The sequence below is a fragment of the Podarcis filfolensis genome (genome assembly GCF_964270895.1).
Source record: "Podarcis filfolensis genome assembly, chromosome: 6".
In the NCBI taxonomy this organism is placed as follows: domain Eukaryota; kingdom Metazoa; phylum Chordata; class Lepidosauria; order Squamata; family Lacertidae; genus Podarcis; species Podarcis filfolensis.
The window spans coordinates 43,899,329-43,920,441 of NC_139609.1; the positions used below are offsets into that span (position 1 = coordinate 43,899,329).

Genomic DNA, 21,113 nt, shown 5'->3' on the forward strand with positions numbered 1-21,113 from the left:
CAAACCTTTCTTCCTCTTGGTCCATTGGTAGCTAAGCTTTTATAGGCTGAGGATCAGAGTCACCCTTAGCCAACCTTCTTGGGGTTGGTGGATGTAATCTGAAGTGAGTTTAGCACCTTACACTTTCACAGGCACAAGACACACAGGCACAGAACCCCCTTCTTCCTACCTTCTGCTGACGAGGTAGAGCTGATGTGCATCTTCATTAGGGTGAAGGGGAGCATGAAGAGGTTTATACTAGCAGTGAGATTACTTTAAAAGCATTTAAAATTGGTGGAGGAGGTGGCAGAAAATTTGTGGGAGAGGGGTTGTGGGTCAGGCCCCCAGACCAGAAGTTAGCCATCCCTGCCGCAGTCCATTGCTCCAAGAAGGTCTCTCCATTCCCAGCACACCTCAACTTTCAACACCTCACCAGGGATAAGAGGAAGTTTTAATTTTGATAAAATCCTTAATATATATGTATAGTATTATAGTATAGCTTGAAATCTTCAGAGACACGCTAATGAGGAGAGCCACATTTTGCATTTTGTTTCTTGATCCAAATTCTAGATAGCTAAATGCAAAGCAATCTTCTTTTACAAGATGGGCCATAATGCTGTGATGGTGATAATTCTCTGTATTTCTGCTCAGATTCCCCAAGTTAAGCAAAATGTGTGTTTAGTTAGGAAAACACTCCATCACCTTAAGCATCTTTCTGTAATGTTTTACAGCACTGATATGCACTTGTTCTGTCCCAGCATACCTCTTGTGGGCTTTTCATATTTGCAGATTTGCAAATTACATGCTCATAATAGGGGGAGTTGTATTTCTGTTGTACATAAACTTAGATTGCTTCTTTCAACCATATGTGAAGAGTAAAAATTTTTCTTCCATGTCCAAAGCCACTAACATGTGTACTAGTAAAATACAGGCTTGCCCCATTTTGTAAAATGTTTTGCGGGTATGTTTATATTTGAACTGGCCTGACAATGAAGTGTCTTTAGAAAAATAAAGGCATTTCCTACAAACTGTTTGTCAGAGGTGGGGAACATCAGCCCTTAGCCATGCTGGAGAACTTCATGTTCCCCACTCCTGTTTTATATGAATTGGTTATGATCCAGGGATGAAATACACCCTTCTCTCCCCTCCCCAAGACCTTAAAAAATGACCTTGCAGTAGCAAACCAGGGAAGCTGATGTTTCTGTTCCGCCAATGATAATCATGCTACATTTAATCATCACTAATGTTGTTGACAAAGAGGAACCTCGCTAGTAACCTCTTACTTAGGAAGGGCTTTTCCATAGCAAGCAATTAGGAAATGAGAACATGACCGGGAGGTGAATGAATGAAAACAAACAAGCATCTTCTAGCGACTGCCCTGGTGGTTAATACTTGACCATTACTTCTTGACAAGATTAATGCCTTTCTAATCACACTAATCCCCTTTGACAACTGTATCCATAATCCATCTATTTCAAAGCAATATCCAGATGGCTTCTGATGGAGGAGGAAGAGAGCAAGAGAGAGAGGCATGAGATGAATGGGCTTTGCAGTCAGCTCCTTATGTTTCCCTTTCCCAGGGTTTATGGCATTTGAGGCTAACCCCATTCAGAAAGAGACTGACAGTTATTTAAGCAGAGAGCCATGCGGATTAAAACAACCGCACTTTATAAATAAACTCACTTTAATCTTAAAAGTGCAGGAGCTCAACTTTGTGAATCATTTGGCCAGTTTTATTGTCACATTCAGAAATAATGTGAGAAAAGCAAGAATGATGGTTGTGTTCACGTCAGCACCTGAAAATGGTTTCCAAACCAGGAGCTTCCAGGTAAAGATATATCTGCCATGTTCCAACAACCTTTTAGCTGAATGGAACAGACAAGTAGATGGTCCATTATCATTCTGTCACCAATTCGAAAGTATTGCCAGCTGTCATTGTCAAAGCGGTAGACCAGGAATAGCCAGGAGATGCCTTTATTAAGGCTGATGTATATGCAGATTGGGCTCTTTTTCCATCATGTGTCAACAGATACTTGAAGCCAAGTGTGAATATGTGACAATTGAGTTGAGTTTAATTTAACACACGTTTCCTTTTCTATATGTGTTGCTATGAACTCTCTTGTAAGACCACATTCACACCATACATTTAAAGCGCTATGGTATCTTTTAAACAGTCATGGCTTCCCTCAGAGATTTCTGGGACCTGTGGTTTGTTACGGGTGCTGATAGTTGTTAGAGATACCTATTCCCATCACAGCTACAATTCCCAGAATGGTTCAGTAATATATTCCTCTTCACAGGGAATTCTGGGAACTGTACCCCTGTGAGGGGGACTCTCAACACTCTTAGCAAATGACAGCTCTCAGAATTCTTTGTGGGAAGTTATTGTAGCCTTATTGGAGTTCACCGATTGGGTCTGCGTTGCTCCGGACGGGAGGAAGGAAGTAACCCTAATCCTAACCCATTCCTTCATTATGGCTGTTAAAAGTGATACCATAGCATTTTAGATGTATAACGTGAATGTGGTCTTAGCACTATGCGTTACAGACAACGACCGATTTACACGTGTCTGATTGACATGCGATTGTGTGTGTGGTGCCAAACCCGAAGGTGACCTGAAAAGGTCACTAAAAGGGTGTGCCAGGGCAGAATGTTTTATACGGGCACCGCTGACGCACGCAGGGTGGTGGTGTCTGAACATAACCCCCACACAAAACAAGGATGGCCTGTATATGCAGTAGTCTTAATTCAAAGTGTTGGTGCTGACCTTTAAAGCCCTAAACGGCCTTGATCCTGTATACCTGAAGGAGCGTATCCACCCCCATCATTCAGCCCGGACACTGAGATCCAGCGCCGAGGGCTGACGCATACAGGGTGGTGGTGTCCAGAACATAACCCCTACACAAAACAAGGGTGGCCTGTATATGCAGTGGCCTTAATTGTCATCTTTGGCAAGTAGATTTACTGCTTTGTTATTCAGTGTAAGCCATCTGTCTTTATTAGGCTATACTGTATATACATTCATACATACACAGAGAGAAATACCTTCCCCTCACCTCACCTTGCGTTGCGTTGTTTTTAAAATTTGGTTTGCTATTCCTGGGTTCCGCACAGAATTCTGCATTTAGATTAGCAACATTTAGCCTTAGTTTGACTCTCCACCCTTTCAGGAGGCACCCCTAATTAACTGCTTCTAAAGAGTTAATTACTTTTGTGGACTTGCCCCTTACAATTCTAACTCTTCTCACTACATTATCTGGTGACAGAGTAATCTTATTACAGATGATGATCTTATTAATGAACATGCTCCAAAGACTGGACAATCTCATTATTAGACCCCTCTAGGATTTGTCACCTTGGAGCTAATATATGAATGGACACTAACTCTAGGCCATACCATGATTGGTGATCAAGCATCATCTGTAACCAAGCTGCTGTAAATATGTGAGAGATGTGGCAGGTCATGCTGCACCTTTTGTTAGATTAATATCTGAACTGGTCATCATTTTCTTCTACCTTAATGTTCTTTGCAAATTGTGAAGGATAAATCTACCCATGACTCTCTTCCATTATAGCTATGTAGTAACTCCAGTTTCAGAGGCAGTTTGCCTTGGAATACCAATTGCTGGGAATCAAAAGGGGGGAGAGTGTTGTTGTGATCATGTCCTGTTTCTGGACTTTCCATTAATATCTAGTTGACCAGAACGAGGAGAGGATGCTAGACCTGAGGGGCATTTGGCTGGATCCAGCAGGGCTCTATTTAAGTTCTTATGAATCTGATAGGTCAAAGTGAAACATTTTCTACATTTTCTTTCTTGTTTTAGTATTTGGGGTGAATTATATCCAAATTTGACTCATCAGAAAGTCTATCCTTGGTGTTCCCGTGGTGGTGGGATATCATGTGAAAATTTATTTTTGTCTTTCTTTTCCTTTTTTGAGACTAGAACAGTAGTACTGCCACGGGCTAAAAAAGAGACAGAAGAAATCCCTGTCTCCATTTCCCTCCGCTTCCTCTGTTGTGTCTCTGCTATGTCTTTTGGTTGCGCTGTGGTCTAATCCACAGAGCCTAGGGCTTGCCGATCAGAAGGTCAGTGGTTCAAATCCCCACGACGGGGTGAGCTCCCATTACTCTGTCCCAGCTCCTGCCAACCTAGCAGTTCGAAAGCACAACAAGTGCAAGTAGATAAATCGGTACCGCTCCAGTGGGAAGGTAAAGTGCATTTCCGTGCGCTGCTCTGGTTCGCCAGAAGCGGCTTAGTAATCCTGGCCACATGACCCAGAAGCTGTCTGCGGACAAATGCCGGCCTCCTCAGCCATTAAAGCGAGATGAGCACCGCAACCCCAGAGTCGTCCATGACTGGAATTAATGGTCAGGGGTCCCTTTACCCTTTACCTATTCCATTAGGGCAGGACCTGTCCTCTTGCAAGGCTGTGTACATGTCATACCTTTAAAGCACATCCCCACCCCCAAAGAATCCTGGGAATTGTAGTTTATCCCCCAAGAGCTCCAATTCCCAGCAGCCTTAAAAAACTACAGTTGCCAGGATTAGCCACTTGTTTAACAGCTCCTTATTACTTCCGCATTATGACCATGTGATTGTAGTAAAGTCACTCTAGATTGCATGGTGTTCATATCCTGGCAATCTGACCGTAAAACAAATACGCTTCATGCAGAAACAGGAAGACATTGCAAGTGGATGTTGCATTGGGAGAAAATAAGTGACATGAAATGCTACTGGGATCACAGTAAAACTGGGGGGGGGGGAGCATTGGTGGACTCACGTATACTGCATAGTTTCACTGAATAGACATTCTGCTTATTTTCACTGATGTCATTATGGCACAAAACAACCTCATTGTGATTTACTTTCTTTCAGAGTAGCCTGGCAGGCCGGATTATAATGCAGATGTTCTCAGAAGTTAAATATGTTAAACAGACTTCCTGGAAAGGGTTTATAGTGACTTCAAAAAAAAAAATGTTGCAGGAACACCCTGACCACCTAACAAATTTGCTTCCAAGGCCTTGATCCTTTTGCTTTTTATCTCTTCCTTTTATCTCTTTAATTGAGGGATACAATCTAGTCTTTTATATATTGTATGCGTTTGGATTATTAATGTATTTGGATGACTTTTATTATTTCACTTTTTAAACTTATGCCGATAAATGCAAAAATAATGAACGATACTTCTGCTAATGTTTTTAATGCATTTGAGTAAACAGCAATTTGCAATTTTCATTTTAAAAAAAATCTGACAAATGCCATCTCTTAAGAAGGTATCTCCTTAACTTGCATCTAATAGCATTCGCCACATTTGAACACAGCAGTTAAAATATAACTGTGAATTAATCACAAGTTCCCCTCCAGTACCTGGGGATTAAAGGAGAGGAATTCTAGGGCAGAGAGTGAAAATACAATACAATGAAGCTAAAAATCTGTTCCCTCTGTTCCCTCTGTCCCAGCCCCCTGCCCCTCCCCCCAATGCATCGAACTGAAAACAAAACCTGCAGGATTAAAGATTGGCAACCAGTTAAGCAGTGCATTTTCTTAATTAATTTACTGGATGAGTGGAACCTGATGGCTTAATCCTACCACTATGTTTTCACCAAATTTGTTATAAAGGTTAAGCTGCCTTTCAGCCTGACCTCTAGACAGATTCATCAAATGACATTTGTCATGTTTGGGGGAATTTTGGTATCTAGGATAAATTAATAATGTTTGCTAGTTTGTTTGGTTATTGTTAATAAATAGTGTTGAAATCTTTAGAAGACAGCCTGGAAGCCTTGTTACATATCTTACCAAATCATGCTGCTGTTTCCTGCCGCCCATTCATATTTTTGCTTATAAAAGGAAGGTTGAGTGGTGCTCCTTTCAATATCCCACACCTTGCAAGTTTCTAATATCCCCCTCTCTGCCCACCTCAGATGTTCACATCAGCATGGCTTCATTAGTGTCAGGTTTGTTTCTGTTTGTGTAGACACCAGGGAGTATTAGTGGGCCAGGGTGTCTTTACCCTGTGCAAAGGTGTTCAAACCTTGTCTAGAGAGAAATTAGGACTCCAAATGATTTAAGAAAGGGTGCATCATTCAGTAGTCTTTTATGACAAAGCACAGGATATAAATGCATTTCGGGCAACTTTGTGCGAACATGGATTAAAAGCCAAGTGCTGGAAGTGCACATTCCAATTTCCTATCCTACTTCCATGTAAACCCGTACGGTGTTGCCTCACTGCGTTCCCAGAAAAATACTAATTCCGGGCTGAGTTTGTGTACACAATCACGTTGGCCTGTTCTGAGGTCTTATAGCTTACAGAAATTACAGGAATTACAGAGATGCAAAAATTGCAATATTTCAAACTTACCTGTAATTTAGGTCATGTTGCACAAGGTGGTGCTTCTTTTAGATATGTGCCAGTGTATGTTTGAGTTGGGATGGGGCTGTAATCATCTGTGCATCTGTACTCATATCAGCCCACATTTGAAAAGAAATAGCATCCCAAGCCCCACTACTCAATCTGTAATAGAAGAAAAATGCAGAAAACTGGGGAGCAACATAAATTAATAGTTGCGTTTTTTCTAATAATATTTATGTTATTAGAATATTTTTTTTAAAAAAGAGATGCAGCCTATTGCCTTTTTTCGTTTTAAGGATGAGTTTTGCATTTATAACTTACAGTGTACAAATCTGTCAGGACTGTCAGTCTAAGTTAACTAGCGTCTGAGATATATCTTTACCATGTCCATTTCTTCTCACAGCCTAGAGCAATAGATCTCATTCAGAAAACATGTGGAAAGGGTAACACGTATCTTGCCTTTTCTTTCAACAGCTTAATGTCTGGGCTAGCAGCCCTCGATGCGAAGACATCTAGTCGATTAGGCATCATAACAGTCACATACTACCTTTGGACCACTTTTGTGGCTGTTATTGTGGGAATCATTATGGTCTCCATTATCCATCCTGGTGGGGCAGCCCAGAAGGAGAACACGGAGGAAAGTGGGAAGCCAATCATGAGCTCTGCAGATGCCTTGCTGGACTTAATTCGGTAACTACATTCATTCTTACTGCTTTTATGAAAGGTAAAATCTTACGCATCCTGTAACTTTGTGGGGAAGAGTGATAGCATTGTAAGATACATTTTGAAGTCTGTGAATTCTCCATAGGGTAGTTCAAAATAATCACCAGATTCTGAAAATACAGGAAATATAATTCAAAAATGCTCAGGGCGAGGCATACTGTATTTTTCACTCTATAAGACACACTTTCCCCCTCCTAAAAAGTAAGGGGAAACGTGTGTCTTATGGAGCGAATGCAGGCAGAGGCTCTGCTCAGCGCTCCCTTTAAAGAGCCCTTCTCCCTCCTCAGGGAAAAGCCCCCAAGAGCCACACACACACACTCCACATGCTCTTTAAAGGGAGCACAGCTCTTGGGGGAGCCTTAGCCGCGTGCAGCCTCTCCCGGGCAAGGGGAGCCTTCATCCCCCTGCCCAGGAGAGGCTGCGTGTGGCTATCCCATAAGCCAGGACAGCAAGAGGCTGTCCCAGAAGCCAAATACCTCTTGCTGTTCTGGCTTCTGGGATTCAGAATCTTTTTTTTTCTTGTTTTCCTCCTCCCAAAACTACGTGCATCTTATGGTCTGGTGTGTCTTATAGAGCGAAAAATACGGTATTTTTACATCCTGCGTTTATGTGAATTGCCACCAAGAACCAAAATGACTGCAGTGCATTGACAGCTGTAACTGTGAGACTGCTTTGCATACAGGATTTTAGCCTGTGTGAATTGGGCTTAACTCGGAGAATGGGAAGTACTGAATGGGAAGTCCCTTCTTTCTTTGTGGCCACCATTTGTCTTAACAGCTGAAGGAAGATAGCAGGCTATTATCTTCCTGCGACTTATGAGGAGAAAGTAGAAGTGGTCCATTGTGCTGGTGGCCCTGCTTCTATTTGTTTGAATCCCCTCAACTCCTGTCGTTTTTGTATGCTTTTATACTACTTTTATGTTATGCTTTTGTTATAACAATATTGTTGATTGCTTTCATGTTGTACACCACTTAGAGACTTTTGAAAAATACTAAGCAGTTTGGGAATGCTTTTAAATAAATGAAAACCTGTAACCCGGGCATCCAAGCTGACCTTGTCTGGTAGGGCAAGAGAAAGTGGCCTGTCTCTTGGCTGACAGAGAAGAAATCATCAACCTGGCTGAGAGCTGGACTCCTGCTGAGGAGGCTAAGCCTCTCAAAATATGAAGTGACATCAATAGCTGGCTGCCTGGGGCAGCCGGATCTCTGCTAAGGCCTGAAGAAGCACAAACTAAAGCACCCCTCCCATCTTGACCCCCCCAGATTGTTGCCAGATAAACAATCCCCATCATTTGTTTCACTTGCGTTCGCATAGTGTTAATACTTGATGTTGAATAGTTATGTATTCTCCATTCAAGCACCTTTGGGTGACAAGAGGATTATAAATGCTTTTAATAAGTAAACAAATCATCCCCAAGTGTCACGGTCCATCATCAGGGACATTGGGATCTATAGTCCAACAACATCTAGGGATCCCCGGTTGAGGAAGGCTGAACTAAAGCCTGGTTCGTACTGACAGAGTGGCATAGGAACCTTTCTTATGACTGAGTTTCATACTGTTTACGTAACATCTGGAAGGAGGGACTATTTGAAGATACAAAATATCTGGTTTCTTTCTACTTCTGGTGAACCAGAGCAGCGCACGGAAACGCCGTTTACCTTCCCGCCAGAGCGGTACCTATTTATCTACTTGTACTTTGATGTGCTTTCGAATCTGTTAAAATATTGAAGGAATTAAGGTGCGAGTGACCTTTTTTTATAGCTATGATCTGTTTTCTGAGCTGACATGCCTGCTAACTCTAAATCAGACTTTTCAGTCCTGTGGAATACTTTGTCCATGGACAGTGGATGGACTCCTCCCCAGATCCTTTTTGTCAGCTGGTGTAAACATTTTTATTCTGGCTGGGGGTTTTTTTGCAAGCGGAAGTAATTTTTACTTTTATTCGTAAAGCTTTTTTTGTATTATTTCATTTTATAATATATATAAAACGAAGAGAACAATTATAACAACAGACAAAAAAGAAAAGATGAAAAACAAAAACTATAAAATAGGCATGTAGAATGAGTAGTTGCACATGAGTTAAAATAACAAAGCCCAAGTAAAGACTATCCACTTTATCAGATCAGGTATAGTTCCAGATTTGCCAGGCTTGTGAGGCGTATTGTCTTTAAAATGATGGCTTTGCTGTATATGTCATAAAAGGAATGCTAAATTATATAAAAAGTGTCTGGAGCTTATAGTTCTTGTTGAAATCACAAATTATGTGTGATTTTCTCCAGAGTGAGCAGTACCAAGCAATCAGTGTAAGATCTGGGACTGTTTTCCATTAAACTGCAATTTCTATTTATGCTGCCAAGATTATATATGAGACCAATTATTTTGACAATATATTTACATTGGTTTCATCAAAACTATTCAATAACATTGATGATGAAGAAGAGGAGTTTGGATTTGATATCCCACTTTATCACTACCCTAAGGAGTCTCAAAGCGGCTAACAATCTCCTTTTCCTTCCTCCCCCACAACAAACACTCTGTGAGGTGAGTGGGGCTGAGAGACTTCAGAGAAGTGTGACTGGCCCAAGGTCACCCAGCAGCTGCATGTGGAGGAGCGGGGATGCGAACCCGGTTCACCAGATTACAAGACTACCGCTCTTAACCACTACACCACACCGGCTCCCGATGTAAAAAATTATTAAAATTTGAATACGGCCCTTCATCCAAAGATCACAAGGCAGTTCGCAACATAACAATACAAAATGAGAACACAAAATACATAATAAAACAAAAACAAACCAACAATCCTCTCCCACAAGCACATTTAAAATGACATAGAACCTTGTTCCACAAGAGTATTGTCACCATTACTCAATACAGATTAACAAACTGCCCCTATGCTTCCTGATAGTCAACTGTGGATCCTGAATCATCATTCTGGAATTTGTTTCCTAATGTATTCCAATATGTGTGAGAGCTACAAAGTGCTGAGGAACAGAAGTTGATCATGTATCTGGTATACAGGTTTCAGTATTGGTCAAACAATGCTAAGGAGAGTGTTGAAATAGATGTGTAGACCATCCTATCTTTACTAAACAGGAACAAAACATTTTTATATTTAAAAAATTTAACATTGCATGCTAAAACTGGGCATTTGTCTGGAATTTCAGCCAACAAAAACTCTGTTCTGTTTTATGCGCCAGTTTCCTTCCCCTCACCTGTACTTCTGTGTGATAAAAATATTTTCTATTTCTTAATTTTTTATTGATCTTGGGCTTCACTGCAAGCCAGACAATACCTAAACGTGTGACTTTCTCTCGAGACCCCATTTCTTCCCTTGAGGCATCAGACTGTCAGTCAGTACAACATGAATTACTTTATTTTATTTTATTTATTGACTTTACATTCTGCTGCTGGCGTGACATTACGGTGGTGTACCAGGCGGAGTAGTGCAAATTCTCTTTCTTTCTTTCTTTCTTTCTCATATATTTTGCAATCATATGAAGGCCATCCTTTTACCTGGAAGTGATCCTTTTTTGGTCACTTCAGAAAAGCTAGTCTCAAAGAATGTTTCTTCACCATAGAAATAAGCAGCAATCTATTTAAAATATAGTGGAAGTATTCCAGATCCCTGTATTAAGAGGAGCAGTTGTAATTCCTGCAGGATAAAGAATGATCAAGAAATAAAATGCTGTAATCCTCCACAAATTTGGCTAACATTAAATCTAGCTACTAACCATCTGATATTTCTTCTCCCGTGGAGTCCCAGTTGCATTTTAATGCTGCCAATTATGGTTTAGGGAGCGAAGCCACATTCAATTTATTTTCTGCTCTCAGAGCTGCCATGGGCCACATGTGTCGTTCTTCTTCAGTTCAGGTTGAAGGAAAATCCTCAATGGGAATCTGCTGCTCCAGATGAATTATCCATCGCAAACTAATTTAATCAGTGCAATAATCCTTTGTACGTCTGTAGCACCTCGCATCCAAAAATTGCATGACAAGCATGAATTAGTTAATGTGTGTGGATGGAATGCAGGTTTCATGGGGACTAATTGTCCCGGTGAAGTCAGCATCATTTGAGAGGCAAGTTAAAGGGAAATTCTCGGTTTTGTAAAGGTGTAGCTAGATGTTCATGCATTCCCCCCCCCCCAAATAATTATAGTGGTACCTCGGGTTAAGAACTTAATTCGTTCCGGAGGTCTGTTCTTAACCTGAAACTGTTCTTAACCTGAAGCACCACTTTAGCTAATGGGGCACCCTGCTGCTGCTGCGCCGCCGGAGTATGATTTCTGTTCTCATCCTGAAGCAAAGTTCTTAACCCGAGGTACTATTTCTGGGTTAGTGGAGTCTGTAACCTGAAGCGTATGTAACCCGAGGTACCTCTGTATTTTATTACTCAAGAAGTAATTAATTGCACAGATGTTATTCTCTTGATGTTGGGGAGAAACTCAACATCTTTCACATCACACTTTCTAGCACTCATACCACAATATATATTTTTCTGCTTTTTCCATTTCTGGATTACTCAAGTGTTGGATGACTCTTAGCAGAATGTGTGACATGACTGCACTGTTTCAGATGATAAGACCGTTGTGCCTACGCTGTTTGCTCTTGGATGGTTCATCATCCACACAGGTGACACAGCACATTAACTAGCAGTTGTCATGCGATGAACATGCATGTATGAACAAAACTCAGGCTGCAATCCTATGCACATTTACTCCATGGGGAGAAAGTCCCATTGGAGGATAAGGCTACCAATGGCGACTGGCCACGATAGCTCTGCCTCTGAACGCCAGTTGCTGGGAATCACAAGCAGGTAGAATGCTGTTGCGCTCAGGTTCTGCTTTTGGGCTTCCCTCAGGCACCTTGCTGGCCACTGTGAGAACAGGATGCTGGACTAGACTTCCGGGTTGGTGCCACTGTTTAATGGCGGATTCCCTCCGAGCTCCGGAGGGAATCGGCTCCGTAGTGTCTGGGTCTGGCCGCTGCGGCGAAGCGGGGACCCTTAAAATCACAGGCGCGGATGCCTGTGAACACAGAGACTCGGCGGGCACCATTTGCGCCCCCCCAATCCGCGACGGAGCCTTTTTAAAGGCTTCGGAACGGAGGCAGGGTAAGGCGTGGTGCTGAGAGTACTCCCTCGTCTACGGAGTGAAGCCGCAAGCCATTGACAGAGAGCGCCAACTTCTTCTAAGAGTGATTGGATCCTAAAACATCAACCCGTGAGTAATACGGAGATTGGAACTTTAAAAAATTTCTTATCTTGGATTTGGAACGAGCGGGAAGGGGCTAAAAAGGAAGTCCACCCCCCCCCCCTCTTTGTAAACAACTTAAAGCAAAGGACTGGGCAGCTAAGGTCGAGAGAACCTGTTTCCTGCTTTTTTAACAAAAGATCCTGACCTCACGGTTTGGACATTATAAGAAGATATTCTGGAGGATAAAAAGAATTTTGGGAGCTGAAACTACACCCCCCCCTAGACCCGGGAACGTCCGATGAGAAAGCCTGTTGCATGGAAGATTTTGACAGCTGTCAAGTGAGCTGCTAGTCAGCTAGTTGTCAGCTGGAAAAAGAGAACATTGTTTCTGCTGTTTTTGCTGGTTTATTAGGGATAACTTGTTGAAAATAAGGTTGATACAAAATAACTGGACTTTTGGTTTTTGAGCTGAAAGGAAGATCAAGGAATTAAATCCCCCTAGAGGGGTAACAAGGATACTACATTACAAAAATGGCTGGAGTGTCTAAATTCCAAGCAGAATTGGACAGAGCACTGGTTCTCTTGGGAAACTTACAAGATGAGTACGATGCTTTGTCTACAGAGGTATCGCTATTACACTGGACAGTAAACAACAGCTTGGAGTCTGATAAGGATTTGAAACAGGAAGCCTATTCAACTGAACAAATAAATGAAACCGAAAGCGTAGACACGATGGAGCAATATGTTCTTTTTGAAGAAAACGAAGGAGGAGATGGAGGTTTGCAGGAGTCAAAGGAGAGCTACAATATGAGGCCTGACATGATGATAAAAAAGGACAATAAAAACTGGATGCGGAAAGCCTGGTTTGATTGGGAATTTGGAAAATGGAGAGATCCTCTTTTGAGGAGATCTGAAGACCTGAGGATTATAAATTTGTTGAAGGTGGAAGCTGGAGCTGTGGGGACATTTGGATTTGAAAGAAATTTGAAACAAGAGTTGGAATACCCCATAGGCTTTGCTTTTGCTTTTAAGTATGGAGGACTGGCTAGAAGCAACACCGATTCTGTTGGGCCGGAGCCCCTCCGAGACCTGGGGCTTAACATCAAGGTCTATCAAAGAGACCGGCAGAAAGGAACTGAGAGAGACATAAGGGCCTCGGACCTGAGATCTCCAGGCTAAATAAATAATATAAAGACTGATGGATATTGGTTGGGGACTGGAACCGGGAGAAGGGTGGGTGGAGGTTGGGAATCCAAAGGGTACATAAGGATAATTTGCATTGCTTTGTTTGTTTTATATTTTGTTAGTGGTAAGGAAATTGGGTAAACCGTGGAAGGGAAATTTTGGTCGACCTTAGGAAAAAGGTTTAAGAATAAATTAATGAGGTATAAGTATTGATGTGTAATTTTAATAAGGTGAAATTGGTTTTTTTTTCTTTTTTTTTTTTAAATTAAGTGAAAATAAGGCTGTTAAAAATAAATGGAGGAAATGGAAAAAAGAAGTAAAGTAAAATAACAGTATGTTAGAATAAATGTTTAAGTTAAGGTGAAGAAATAAGTTAAGGACTTGCTGAATTGACAATTTAAATTGGAATACAAGAAGGGGAGGTGTGAGGAGGTCTGAGAAACAAGGTTGAGGAAAATAAGTATCAGAAACTGTATGTGTTTTTTCTATTTTTCTGTTTAGTTTTGAATATGCTTTTTTGTGTTGTTTTTATCTTGTTTATTTTTTTGTTTTTGTTTGTTGTGTGTTTTTTGAAAATACCAATAAATATTTAATTAAAAAAAAAGAAAAAGAAAAAAAAAGAGAGAACAGGATGCTGGACTAGATGGGCCATTGGCCTGATCTAGCAGGCTCTTCTTATGGTCTTATGAAAATTCAGTGGGACTAATTTCTGAACAGACGTGCATGTAAGTAAAACTGTCTGACATGTTTGCCTAAGATGCCAGGACTTGATTGAGTCTCCATTGTATGTTCGGTCGCATCGTTGTGGAAGAGCTATAGAGTTAAAACATTCTGACTGCTTCCTAAGATCAAAAGGGGAGGACCTTCTCTGTGTACCTTCTAGGGTGGAAGCATGTTTGACTGTGATAAGAGAGAGGAACTTCTCAGTGTCTGCTCCCTGATTGTGGAGACTTTGCCCTGTGAAATGTGGCTGGATCCTTCCTTTGCTTTTTTTGCAACAGTTGTTGAAAACCATTTTATTCCAGCAGGTTTTTGCTGGATGTGAAAGGTGATGTTTCTATGGTTTTAACAGCTGACCTTATCTCTTTGGTTGATTGTTTTATACTGTTGTTTAATAAAATAGGAATGTCTAAATGATGAATGCTGCTCTTAGTGATAGTTTTGCACCAGAAGGGTGGTATATAAGTATTTTAACAAATAGAGATGGACAGACAGTAGTATCTCGCTAAGTTTGGGCATGCAGGATCCTACTGAAATGGACTAGATGATTTTCAGACTTTTTCCAGCACTTTGATTCCAGTGCTTCTGTGTGTCTACAGCAGAGGAATAAAGCTTTTGAAGAAGCTGTAGTAAGGCTTCAATTAACAGAATGTCATTTAGCTCCTGTTTGGCACATATTGCAGGTTGCAGATATTACAATGGGAAATATTGGAATGTGATTGATTCCCAAATAAAATGCTACACAGATAGAAGTGGCCACCTAAAAGAGAAAGTAACTTATAAAGATTAGTGGCCCAATGAGTTCAATTCTTACCTAATACCTTGGCAAACATCTTTCTTATCTCTTTTCAGGAACATGTTCCCTGCCAACCTTGTTGAGGCCACTTTTAAACAGGTGAGTGTCTGGACCACTATTAGTTTGAACACTAGGGAAATTTCCCCTTCAAATAGGCAAAGAGTTAATGAATCTTCAGAGGTATTCCGTTATCTGTTGATAAAGTTCTGTTCATGATGGGAACTTCAAAGCAAGAAAATATCCTTCTACATGTAATGGAGATGCTCTTCCGCTCTTTCAGTACCGAACCAAAAGCACCCCGATTGTGAAAGCCAACAAAGCTGCGTCTGAAAGCACCACACGCCGAATCATTATCTACGGGGTTCAGGATGAAAATGGATCCAACATCCAGAATTTTGCCTTGGACATCACACCACCACCCGAAGTTATCTACAAGTCAGAACCAGGCACCAGCGAAGGCATGAACGTGTTGGGGATTGTAATATTCTCTGCTACCATGGGTATGTGGTTGTAATCTGTGAAGTTGTCCTTTGATGTAGAAGAATTAACCTTTCTGTTTGGAACCCCTGGTACCGTTTCTGTTCTTTCACCACGTCAATAGCACCCACTTGAAATAGCTTTGAGCAGTTGAGCATTGGAGCCAAGCTTCCAGTCACCTGCGAAAGAGCATGCTGCAGTTTTCGGCTGTCCTACGTTGCTCTGTAGTTTCTTCATCTGGTATTTTTACTTCCCTCTGTAATTCATAGAGCTTGTGTGACAGGGCTAGGGGCCTGAGGGCCACATCTCTTCATGGAAACCCTGAGAGAGGATGTCTCATGTTTGCTAGGGGACTGCACTGAAAAATTTAGCAGACCCAAGTCATGACTTATCCCCATTAAAGTGAAATGAATTTGCTAGTCATCACTAAGTTCTTCTCTATGGATTTCAAATTTTGGAACAGTGAAGACCAGTCTCCCGTACATTGTGAGATTGCCTACATACTTACTGATTTTAAACGCTACAGGGGGCCATGATTTGGCTAAAAGTGGGAGGAATGGCTTGTGGATTCTATTAACACCCCCCCCCCAGTCTGCCCCATCCCAATTCAAGCCCAGTTTTCAATAATATTTACTATTTGCTACTATTAGTTAATAACTGCATTTATATTCCACATTTCCTCTAAAGAGCTAAAGACAGTATACATTGTCCTCCCCTCCCTCACAACATCTCTGTGAGGTAGGTTTGGCTGTGAGATCGTGATCAAATGGTAGAATGTTGGTGTGAGGTTGTTGTTGTTGTTGTTGTTGTTGTTGTTGTTATTATTTATTTATTTATTTATTTATTTATTACATTTGTATACCGCCCTATACCCTCAGGTCTCAGGGTGGTTACAACATAAAGTCACAACATAAAATCACAAAATACATAATCAAAATAAAAACAGAAACAACCCAATAACCACCGCCCCCCACACACATTTTAAAAGGGCATTGGATGTCAATCAGTGAAAGGCCTGGTTTAAGAGGAATGTTTTTGCCTGGTGCCTAAAGATTCTGAAATGTCCTTCACGTTTTCCTGTTGGTGAATTTTCATTGCACTCCTATATTAGGAGCTTCGGTGTAATAGTTCACAGAATGCCCTGCAGGGAGCAGTGGAATATTTCAGTAGCTGAGCACTCTCTTCTCCTTGATTTACCCCCAACGCATTGGCTCCAATAAAATGATGTCAATTTTATTTTAAGCATAAATCTTGCTGGCATGAATTATCACATGATTGTCACGCTGAAGACTGATTCATGTGCTGGACTGCAACTTCACGAAGAGGAAAAGTTTGTAGCATCCGAAAGTAAAGTTCAGTTTCTGGAGCAAGCATGCTAGCAGATTAATCTAAAATGAAAAGCTGTTTAGCCCTTTCCAAAGAGGATATTGTGAAGTTGGAAAAGGTTCAGAAAGGGGAAATCAAAATGATCAAGGGGGTGGAGAATACTCTGCTGTGAGGAAAGGTTACAACGTTTGGTCCTTTTTTGGTTAGAAAAATGGTGAGTAAGGCTGCAGTCCACCCCCATCCCCTACATTACATTGGCCTTTGTGGGGCTGCTGGACTGAGCAGAGGCCTCCCTCCACTCCGTTCTGCCAGCCCAGCTGGCCTCCTGTTCAACCACTCTCTTCTGCTCACTGAATGGGTGGGCAAGAGGCCCTCTGCCAATATCCCCACCAGATGAGTTACCGTAAGTGGAAAGCCCCCAAATAGGACATTCTTAGGAAGGGTGTGGGGCTAAGCTAACCCACACCCCACTGGATCCCAAGCCAGCCTCACAGCTTATTGTGGGGTAGGATTGAACCCTGCTCAGTTTGGCTGTGCACACCTATTTCCTTCTTACTGATTCTTTCAGAAAGGTGAATGACAGGGAAATATAACATGCAAAGAGTATTGTAACAAGGGCAGTTGTGAGAAAGGGTAGAGTGGATTTAGGCTGCAATCCCAGTGGCGGCCCTGAACCTGCATCACTTCTCCAACCCTGAACTCACATCCACCCAAACCTTTCATTCATTGCTTTATGTCTTGGGTAGAAGAAAAGGAGATATGAAACGTAGGTGTTGAAGAGGGACCAATCCCCACTGGCCAAATTGAATGGAAGTGATATGAATCTGAACTAGTGTTTTTTATGGAGCAGTCAAGTAATTTCGTTGTCCCTGAGAGGGGGCAATGACAATAAAGATATTATTATTATTATTATTATTATTATTATTATTATAACTACAGAGATGGACATTTCTGTCAGTCACATGGAGAAATATGCCCAGGCCTGCTATTCATTTTCATGTGGCCTATAGCCTTGCCTTCTCTGTCTTCTCCCTCCACCTTTAGATTATGGACAGGGACCATTTCCACTTTTCAACATGGAATATCCATGTTCTCCTGAAGCTGCCATTTCATAATAAGCCCAGACTGGATTAAAATGCTGAAGTGCCCTTCAAATTTATGTTAAGAGGAAGGAGCAACATAATTCAAAAAACATATTGCAGATTTGAAATTTATGGCGAGCCAGAGATTAGCAAGTGAGCAAGTGTTGTTGTGAAATGGCTGCATCTTGACAGCAGATCAGCTTGTTTGCCATTAAATCAAGACTAGTGCTGAGACCTGGAACCTACTGTACAAGCACAGACGTGAGCTCTGACACTCAGTTCTTGGCTGGGATATATTTGCTGTACAGACAGATATGAGAGTTCACTGAGACTTAGAAAAAACCAAAATCACTCTCACTAAATCATTTTCAAGAGTATTCTTTTTGTTGTTGAAATGGTTCCCTGAATGTGGAGCCTGCATTTTTTTCAGTGACTGATCTATGGACTTCTCCTCTCAGACTGTCCCCACTTGGTTCTTGGCAAGGGACCTAACTTCGTTTCCTGCTGCTGGATCATGGATCGTTTATCTCTTTATTTTCCTCTCTACTGCCCCATGTTTATCAGGATAGACTCAGAGCCTACACACATACTAATATGTGCCTGTAGGATTTCACCCTAAACATAGGGACCCTGCATTTTCTCCAGTGATTATCTGTGATTGCAGCCTGCACATACATATTTGTACCCTGATATGCTCTGCTCTGACCTACTGATGAATGTGTGGAGGTTGGAAGTGTGGCCCATGAGTGTGACTCTGTTCCTCCCACTCTAAGTAGTCAAATCCACAGGTGTGGTTGCATGAATTGCTGAACAGGTTTGTGTTGCCGGGCGTCCATTGAGCTCTTGCCCTAAACCTCCAGTTTCTGTTGACTTCAACCAAAGATTGGGGGAAAAGGGGGTGTGGTGGGTTAAGCAACAGGCAGGTGACAGTACCAAGCTGATAGACCACGTTCTGTTTAATGGCGATGTCCAAAGCATTCAGGGTAATATCCAACTAAGTCTTGCTCAGAGCAAGGTAAAAGTAAAGGGACCCCTGACCATTAGGTCCAGTTGTGACCAACTCTGGGGTTGCGGCGCTCATCTCGCTTTATTGGCTGAGGGAGCCGGCGTACAGCTTCCTGGTCATGTGGCCAGCATGACTAAGCCGCTTCTGGCGAACCAGAGCAGCGCACGGAAATGCCGTTTACCTTCCCACCGGAGTGGTACCTATTTATCTACTTGCACTTTGACGTGCTTTCGAACTGCTAGATTGGCAGGATCAGGGACCGAGCAACCCCGTCGCGGGGATTCGAACTGCCGACCTTCTGGTCGGCAAGTCCTAGGCTCTGTGGTTTAACCCACAGTGCCACCCGCTCAGAGTAGACCTACTGAAATCAAGGAACATAAATTACTGATTTCAGTGGGTCTGCTCTGAGTATGCTTAGCATTAGATGCCACCCTCAGACAATGATCATTTCCTCTCAGGACTGCAGTGACATTAAGCTACAAGAGAGCTATTCTCTTTTTGATAGCAGCTCCTGTGTACCATGCTGAATGGCATGGGCAGTTAGCCAAGTACACAACGTCATAATGCCCTTTGGAGTGCCACATGTTCAGTCCTGGCTCCTTCAGGTGTTTAGTCATGATATTTGCCTTCTGTCAGAAAGTCACTTCAGCTTGAACCTGGGCATCTTATACTCTTTTAAAGGACTCACCCTGCAGAAGTCATGTAGACACTTTGGGTGGAATCCAACCTAGCACTAAACCCCTCATTCCATCCCCACAAGGATTTCTGCTTGCGCAATGGGACGTTCTCCGCATCTCCTTCCCCGTGAACCCCCTAAATTTGTTCTAGGGTTTACCCCAACCCCCTGGAACAGATTTGGGGAGGGTATGGGCTGCGTGTGGAGGGAGGAGAAAGGTCTGTTGCACAAATGGAAACCCTAGCACTGGCGCAACATGGGCAATGAATACCGCCATTAAGTGCTTTGGATAGTTAAAGCAGACACATTATTGTTTTTATAATTTGTGATGCCTTTTTAAAGCATATTGCTACCAGCCACAACCCTTTGTAGCAGATGGACTGCTTATTGAAATGAATAAACAGGAGTGTCAAATCCCTAAATTTAAACCCTACTATATGGAAACCCAGCAATACATAATTATAATGATTTTACCTGAAGCAGTTCCTGGCCTTTGTCAAGTTCTTGTTTGTCTGTTCTGCTGCGTAGAAATTAGACATCTGGGATTTCATACATAGTTTCTTTATGTCTGCTAAGGTTGCCAAGCAAAAAAGGCAAGTGTAGTTAGGAGTAGGATGCTGGCTTTTTTCACCTAGTTTTCACCTAGAATCTGGACTGAAACTTCCAAATTCACTTTACAGCCACCACAAAGTTATAATTTTGTGTCTAATGGGTATTATGGGTCAGTGTTATGCCCACAGTAGGTTTACCCTTAAGTCCAATGTAGGTTTACTTCTATGCAGAAGTAAGTCCCACTGCAATCGTGTACATATTTACCTGGGAGTAAATCTCTTTGAACTCAGCATAACTTACCTCTGGATAAACATGCATGAGATTCAGCAGTATTTTTCCTTTGGGCAGTACAAGGAAGAAAAGCCTACATTCCATTCAGAATAATAGAGTCTGGCTTATATTACTGCAGAAACCTCTGCCCTTTTTCAGGTTGAGGTGCACAGACTCATGGTCAATCCTCTGGGTGCCACATATCAAAGTAGGCATGGTAAGAAAAAACAACTTTTGGTATCACAATATCAGGGTACCTATGGAGGAATTAGTAGTTTGTTAAGATTATTTCTTTTCAACTGGTTAAAAAAAGGTTAGAAATTTTAAAAACATTTTTAAAATGTTGGGGGGCACAACATATTTTGGTATTGTGGCATTGCAGTGGGAAACGTATAACAGCAGTGTAACACACACATATGACAAATTTTCGGGGGTCTTATTGTGGTACCATATGTGGTTTGCAGCCCCTCATAAATTAGACATCACTGCTCATATGTAACATTTCTAATTCTGTGAACTGAAAATCCAAATAAATGCTAATTTTAAAAATGTACAGTGGTACCTCGGGTTAAGTACTTAATTCGTTCCAGAGGTTCGTTCTTAACCTGAAACTGTTCTTAACATGAAGCACTCTTTTAGCTAATGGGGCCTCCCGCTGCTGCCGCGCCGCCGGAGCACGATTTCTGTTCTCATCCTGAAACAAAGTTCTTAACCTGAGGTACTATTTCTGGGTTAGCGGAGTCTGTAACCTGAAGCATATATAACCTGAAAGTGT

General features: G+C 41.8%; 1 protein-coding gene across 4 annotated transcripts in view; it reads left to right on the forward strand.

Annotated features, from left to right (window-relative positions):
• SLC1A7 (solute carrier family 1 member 7) overlaps positions 1-21,113 on the forward strand; it is a 44,801-nt gene that overhangs the window by 8,858 nt on the left and 14,830 nt on the right. For 3 of the 4 annotated variants that reach the window (XM_083619469.1, XM_083619470.1, XM_083619468.1), the window contains exons 4-6: positions 6,805-7,020; positions 15,006-15,048; positions 15,230-15,449. In XM_083619469.1, coding sequence (XP_083475595.1) covers positions 6,805-7,020; positions 15,006-15,048; positions 15,230-15,449 — 479 coding nt within the window. Of the gene's footprint in view, positions 1-1,302; positions 1,361-6,804; positions 7,021-15,005; positions 15,049-15,229; positions 15,450-21,113 lie in introns of those variants that run through there. The other variant, XM_083619471.1, reaches the window with a different exon arrangement.